The 7832-nt window shown below is 38.7% G+C and overlaps 1 protein-coding gene across 2 annotated transcripts in view; it reads left to right on the top strand.

Annotated features, from left to right (window-relative positions):
- Window positions 1-65: 65 nt before the first annotated feature.
- Window positions 66-7832, top strand: part of PHACTR3 (phosphatase and actin regulator 3) — a 97687-nt gene continuing 89920 nt past the window's right edge. For both annotated transcript variants that reach the window (XM_026041930.1, XM_026041929.1), the window contains exon 1: window positions 66-198. In XM_026041930.1, coding sequence (XP_025897715.1) covers window positions 90-198 — 109 coding nt within the window. In that variant the 5' untranslated portion in view covers window positions 66-89. The remainder of the gene's footprint in view (window positions 199-7832) is intronic.

Raw genomic sequence — 7832 nt, 5'->3', positions numbered from 1 at the left:
CCTGGGCTTGCCCGGCTGACGCCCCCCGCCGCCGCCCGGCCCCATGCGCGCCGCCTCCCCCCGCCTCTGAGCCGCCCGCCCTCCACCTCATGGCCGCGTCCGAAGAAGGCACCGGGTGCTTCCTCCCGCGAGGCAGGTCGCAGAGCGACCCCAGCGTGCTCAGCGAGCCCGCGGGCACCGCCGCCCCGCAGCACGCAGGTAGGGGAGGACCCCGCGGCGCGGGGGGGCCCCGCGGCTCCCGGGCGGGGGGGCGCGCGCCGGTCACCATGGCGACGAGGGGAAGCAGGGCCCGAATTAGGCGCTTTCTGCCCCAGGAAGGTGATTCGCACTTGGCGGGGCGAAGTGCGGTCTGCGCGCGGAGCGCGGGCACCGCGGGTGCTGCTGCAGGCACAGGGCGGAATCGCTGGCATATAAATAGAGCGCTGTGATTAGGTATTGTTTTCTTTCTTTAAAAAAYGGCTATTGATGTTCCCAGCTTCACTTCACTTTGAGGAATAATTCTAGAGGTTTGGTGGTGGTGGTGACTCAGTAATTTCAGACTGTCAGAATCTAAGCAGCGATGATCCCTTTAGGGGGAAAAAAACCAACTTGAAAAACTACATCACTTTAGTATGATGCAGTCACATCACCTTAATGTGATGTGACTGCAAGGAAAGGTCCAGCAACAAGCTGGMAGCAAAGGCTGGCAGCCAGTTTACATAAACCTAGACATCATGCCAGAATAGGAAGGTTTCTTTATGAGAAAAGGGCTAACAGATCAAATTAGCGGGGAGAGTCGTAGGATAAGGCAATGAATGGGATGTTGCTCATTGCTGCTCAGGACGCTGAGCTGGGTACCTAGGAAGGGGCTGGGTTCTGGGCAGGCACTATCAACCTGCAAGGGACAGAGACAGTCCCTGAATGCAACTGGGGATTAGACATTATTTCCTGCTTTCTTCAAATTAATGAGTAAATAAAATATTTCAGTTTCCTTTGAGAGATCTGCTATAGTGCTTCCTCCTGAAGCAAAGAAGATACTAATATGTATGTAAGATTTTAGGTTTTCTTACTGAGAACCCTGCTCTGCAACGAAATATAAATTAACAGAAACAATAGATGATGTATATCTGATGCCCAAGTGTTCTGATACCCGAAGTAAAGGGAACAAAGGACTCTTCTAACATGAACTGCTCGACTCACTCCCAAAGGGGCAATCTTGACTGAAAGAGGAATGTATGTTTCTGCCATTTGATTTCTGAAAGCAGAAGTGACTAATGAATGGAAAGGCATATGAAATCTCGGGTTTTAACTCCTCCATGTTATTTTTTGCTAGTCAATAATTTGATCTTTTTGAAATATGCAACAAAGAAGGTAAACAAAATGTCTGACATATCAAATTTTAAAATATTTTGTCTATGCTTTTCTATAAGGAGAAAGAACTATCAGTACAAAGTAGTATTTCCCCCCTACTACAGACTTGGTCAGATAAGATGGTGTTCCCCTTCTGCCACTGCATGGCAGAAGCTACGCTAATGCTCCAGAAAAAGGGTCTTTTATGGCATCATGATATACCAACAATATTAGACAGACAAAAGGTGGTAAGTACATACAGTTTTTGTGTGGGGTTGCATTAAGTAGATATAATGATTAGTGACTATAGTTAACAAGTTTGGTAAGCTTTTAAAGTTTTCCATCTATTTTAAATTTATGTATCAAACAGTATTTGGAACCTGTATGCCTAGAACTGATACTGAAATGAAAAGATACTATTTAAATAATAATTCACCACACTAATACCACACTGTATGTAATCACTTAATCTATAAGCATGTACATTAATCTATTCATAGATTCATCTATTCAAAAAACAACCAAAATAACTGATACAACTGTGAGTATATATGCCAAACCATTTAATTGCATTCTTATCTTACTTTACTGTTCTATAAGCTAATTTTGTTATCATTGTATTATCAATGCAATYGTCTGTGGACTCTTAAGTCAAAAGAAAGTCTTAGAAGCACTAAAGTAGTACAAAGAGTGTGTTTACGTCCCAACCTTGCTTGAAGATAAGGCCTATAGAGGAGGGTAAAATATTTTTTTTAATTGACTATGTAGAATTCTTTGTTTAAAACCCAAATATACATTTTATTTAAATTTAAATTGTACATTTAACTTATATATACAAATAATGCAATAGCAAAGTAAGGATATGACTGAAGGCTCCCTACAAAACATTTGAATGACACTATATTCATGTCAGAGACAGAGTCTTATTTTGTCATAACATTTTCTTGAAGAACTGCTGTGGTCAAGCATTATTCTGCACCAATTCATATGCCCATGTCTACTCTAGGAAAGTAGAGCGAAGTAGGGAATGTGGTAATAGATGAAGCCAGACTGTTTTCTAAAGATTTTCCTCATGTTTTGTTTAAAGTTGCAATTTATATTTCTTTTCTTCAGCTATACAATTTATAGTAATTTTTTTTAACCCAACTTTACCCAGGCAAATTCAACGGTACCAAAAGCTGGGAATTTAGAAGTGGCATCATGTAGCTGTTCATGTACCCAATCTCTGATGCAATGCTTAAGTTTCTTTTCTGTCTTGAAACAGCAGTTTAACATTTGTACTGACTGTACACTGCAAGGTTACAGGGCTTGCCTGCTGTCTTGCAGGGGTTCAGAATCCTTTATCACAGGACCACCTAATCCCTTTTATCTGATACTGAGTAATGTAAACATCGGACCTAAGGAATTTGGGATGAACAGATTGCAGATGTTAGTTACCTTCCACTTGTACTCTGGTTAGCTTTCATTTGCTGCTCTTTTCATGGACTGTCACTTGAGATCAAATCCTAAAGGGAGGTTTTCCATATGCAACTAAAGCTACAGTGTTTTAGGAGTACTTAAAAAAAAAAAAAAAGGCTACATTCCTCTTCTTACATTAATAGCACACAATAGTTAAGTAATTAGCAGGTTAAAATAGTCTTATATGTTGATTTTTTTTTTTTTTTTCCAGTTCTGGAAGTTCATAATCCTGACTGATGCCAGTGAAAGCTGAAAGTACTCCAAGCTTTGAACAATCAAGGCTTCATGATAAAACTTCTTATCTAGTATATTCTTTTTATTCACAAAGCATTCATTGTAGAAATGGAAAGCTATCTATTACCTTGATTTAGTAGAACAGATGTTATCTTGACAAACCACAATGAATTTCATAACTAAATATGTTTAAAAAAAAAAAAAAGAAAGCTTAAATTAACAGATACTACTGGCATCTTATTAAATGTCCTTATAGTGAGTAAGATAAACAAGACGTTGAGTATACTGGACTAGAGGCACTTAATAGTTACTTGCATTTGAACAGAGATACACATTTGGTGATTTAGATCCTTCACATGCAGCTTTAATTAAACAATAGCTCCTTACAGTGAACAATTAATATATCACAGTCATGGTCTAAGAAGGAAGTACGGCTTATAGTTCTCTATGAGAGGCTTTACAGAAAAATAAATATTTTTCTCCAGTAGTTAAATAGTGCATATCTCTTACTTTTAGCACAGGGAATACTGGAAAAAGTATAGAAAAGGTAAGGAGTGAATGATTCTTTGTTTTAATTGAATTGTTTATTTTCTCCTTTAAAATAAATAATACATTTTTGCCTGTTACTGAAGGTATATTTTATGAGAATTAATATAGTACAACAAACTCTTTAGTCTTAAATACTGGATATTTCAGTCTTAATTTAAGCACACTGTCACATTAAGTGTGCAAACCTCACAAAGTAACACATCCTGAACTTAAGAAACTCACCTCAAATTACTGCATCTTTCTTAACTATAGACTGTCTTTACACTGTGCTGTCTTTAAGAAGGTTAATTTCACTTCTGTTATTATGCCATGACTTAATGCCAGATTCGTGGGAAATGAGCCATGATTAGCACAACTTTCATTTAGAGATCCTCATAGGAAAGATTTTAAAAACCAGCAGCATCTTTCTGCTGCCAATTAAGAGAATTGGGAAAAGGCCAGATCATCCTATTGTATCAGATTTTATATACCAACAACTTACTTGATCGCAGATACAGCATTACCTCTGGAAAAGTCAGCTGTCTGAACTACACAAAACTACTCCAGAAAATATTATATCCTGCTATAATTTCAAAGGGAGTTTTGAGAAGGAGCGTTATGAAAACTGATAAAATATTATTTACACTCTAATTAAAGCAAAATTAAAGGGTGAGAGAAATTGGTCAGAAATTGACAGCTAGCACATAAGAAGCCATAATGCAAGGAGGAATTTCATTAATCCCAGAGATCACAGTTTTTGTTTTTTCTTTTTTTTCTCCTTCCTTTTCCCATCCCCCATCTCTCTGGGGAAGGATCAAGAGAGGGAGTTTAAAGAGGCCAGGGATATGAAATTCAAAACAGATTTCAACATGACCATCTATTTGAGAGACAGTTACAAGAAACCAAAATATTGGTCTCATTATGTCCTTCCAGCAGTGATGGGCATTAGCAGCAGTCRAAGGGCATTAAAAAGATGGACAGTCTCATTTGGTTTGTAGTCATAGAAAAAGTAGAGCCTCGCAAACCGAAGAGGAGCACTCCCTGTCAATGCTAGGTATTATCTGATAAGAAACAGACAATCACAACAACATGAAAATGTCACCCCTCAGTAATTTGGGGATAATCCATTTTGATTTGTAAAAGTTTACATTGGTGCTATCACATTTTGTTCTTTAGACTGCTACTCTTCCTCCTTGGCATCATCCAATTAAAGAATACTTTTCCAGTATGGGCACTTCTTCAGTAGTCTACTGTATCTGCCTTTTCCTCCAGTGTAAGATGGACCAGGGCAAGGAGCTGTTGCAGTGCAGAAAGCAGTGTTAGACCTGGTCAACAGCTGTATTAGTGTAATTTCTAGCATTCTACTTGGAGAAGACTGATGAAGCCCATGATGGAGAGAAGGAAGATTCTCAACCACTACACTATGCCACAGTGTGCTTTAATATCTGGCAGCTAAAGATACTTCAATATAGTTGTTCCAGACATGTAAAAGTATGTCATTGCCAGACACTGATTTACTTATTTTTTTTCTTTCCTACTCGTGCTGTGTGTAATCTGAAGCCGTGAGAACTAAATTAAGTCGAGGGAGATAACAACTGCATAAAACTTTAAGCTACTTCATCACTGTTTCTAGTTATCATAATTTAAAAGTTTTATAGCAAGAAACATTCTTCTAAGTATTAGCATCYAGGATGCTAAGTGACTTGGTCCCTCACTTGTAGCGAAGTACAGTACATTTTGACAGCAAATCCTCARAAGGAAAAAAGGGAAGGCATGGAAAAGCAAGGGTACAGCTGTAGTGCAGAAAGAGTGGTGCCAACATTCTGAATCTGCTCAAGTTATTTTTTTGCTGCAAATCATATTCACTCTAGGCACATAATTCAGAAAAAAAAAAACACCTAAACTTAAAATATGTGCAGAAAACCCAAATAATGGCAAAGTGAGTAACAGGGCCGGAAAAGATGCTGTTGATGCCCTGCCTGACAGCTGGATAGTGCTGTCATCCTTTGGAGGTCATCTGGACTAATGCAATTTAAATCAGGAACATACAGGGTTAGCTGTGACATGTTTAGTCATTATATTAATTTTCAACTTTGATATTAACTGTTGAACCTAACCACCTATTGAATATGTTTCTGTCAGCAGCATCATTCTGGTCTGGATTTYGTTGTCCTATATTAGCCAGGAAGTTCTAGCTTGAGAGTTTTTTTGCCYGGCATCATATTTCTTTTGGAATAAGAAATGTGTCGGGTCTCCTACATCCTTTCTCAAAAGTATTAATTTATGACTGATATTAAATAAGCTAGGTAGTGCTTCTGCTGCAGTTTATGACTTTACCTTTTTTTTTGTCTATAGGGAGCTTTATTATATTGTAAATTCCCTCACTTAAAGTCAGAATRTTTTTGTTCTAATCCAAATGAAAGGCTACCACCAGAAACTTGCTCTTTCCTATATATTTAGTTCTTTATATGATACCACAGGGACTATACTCAGAGATAGACTGAGGGACTACATACAGGACACTACTTTATGTTCCAATTTTAATATYCCATTTCCTTCTATTCTGAAATCCAGATTTCAGTCTTAGAACTCTCCCTCAAACATTTGCTAGTTGTGGGAATGTGCAGTGTGAATCTTTCATGATGCAGTACCAGGAAAAAAATMATAGTATCACTTAGTACTATGCTAATTATTGTTTTACAAAGAGGCCACAGAGCTTTCTGGATGCTTGTTTCCTTTCTCATTAAATCCATAATCCCTTGCTGATCTGATCTAACTGGACGCCTGGTCCCTGTCCTGCAGAGGAACTTCCCTGGAAGCACAGAATGTCCTTCTCCTCTCTGTCCTGTGCTAGAGGATCCCCGGCCCTAGAGTCTCCTCCCAGGGCTCCGCCATCTCCACAGGGCACTGCCACTCCTCTCCAGCAGTTCTGAAGAGCRGAGTAGTCTCTCCATGTGGGAAGAGCAGAATGGGTACAGGGCACTGGGGCAATCTGCATGCACCGCCATGGATGGAACCAACACCTACTCATTTTGCTACTGCCATATTTAGGTGTCTGACAGTGGTGAAGTATTATTGTGTCAAATATCACTCAACAAAACACCTGCTTAACACACACGTGTTAAGCTGGCTGCCTGGTTATGTGACTAACTGGAACTGTAACTACCTACTTTAGTTTTGGGAACTCAAGACAGAGGTTGGGGAAATTACATTTTAATACTGTTTTTGCAGTAGTTAAATGAGATCAGTTAATATGTGTATWGTTCATGTGGAGGGATTTTTTTAGGCCTTTCCAAGATTGGACTGTTCCCATTTTCCCACAAAGGAGACTTAGTGGTTAGCCAAATATTAGAATCCTGTAAATGAAATGCAGAACTTTAATGGGAAAAAGAAGTGCTTTACGTTTTTCTTCCTAATTCTCAAGTTGGCAGGTAGCTTGAATGTTACTGGAAAGATTTTTAAACCATTTAAACCTCTTTATCCAAGAAGTGGAAATACTGATTATATAGCATCATAACATAGACTGGATTTATACAAACCAGGTCAGCCTATGGGAAATACTTAAAGTGCAACTTTATGAACTACTTTTCCATACATAAAAATTCTGCATCCCTAAGTAATAAACGAGGATCCTGTTTTCCTTCTAGCTTCACAATATTTTCAGAGCAGAAAGATGGGACATAATTTCATTTTGAAATGTGGACGCTCATTGGACTGTCACAGTGTAAATGTTTGCTCTTTTCCCACATTATGAAGAGCCAGTGTATTACTCCCCTGCTATTCCAGGTGCTTGTTACTTCTCTTATTCTCAGTCTACTAGCAAAACCCTTGGGTCACATTCAAGATTTGTTCTAAACTTGAGTATGAGATTTTAAGTAGGCAGTCTGTCATGTATCACTGCAAAGCAGTGATTATAAGATTATTATTCACTGGTTATCTGATCTAGCAGTTCTGGAGATATTTCTGATATCCTTTGTTTCTCACGTTGAATCAGAATTAATTTCTTAGACCTAGAACATTTTAAATACTATCTTCCCATGTTCCTGTGAGCCCYCTCCCAGGCACCAGAAGGAACCTTGTTACGGATGCCCAAGTTCTTTTTCACAACTAGGTTTTGGTTGCAGCTACAATATTTTGGCATTAAAAGTGGGAGGGACGGCATTGCACACTGTGCAAACAATGTGAGATTGATCCTTTTCTTGGTATCCAGAAAATGCATTTGCATCTCATTGAAAGAAATCTTAAGTCTTGAGGATACAAACTTCAAAGCATGCTTTATGAGA

The sequence above is a fragment of the Nothoprocta perdicaria genome, unplaced genomic scaffold (genome assembly GCF_003342845.1).
Source record: "Nothoprocta perdicaria isolate Ctin4 unplaced genomic scaffold, notPer1 scaffold_3, whole genome shotgun sequence".
Taxonomy (NCBI): Eukaryota; Metazoa; Chordata; class Aves; order Tinamiformes; family Tinamidae; genus Nothoprocta; species Nothoprocta perdicaria.
Note: the sequence above shows the minus strand (reverse complement) of the source record. Positions and strands in the feature narration are given on the sequence as shown.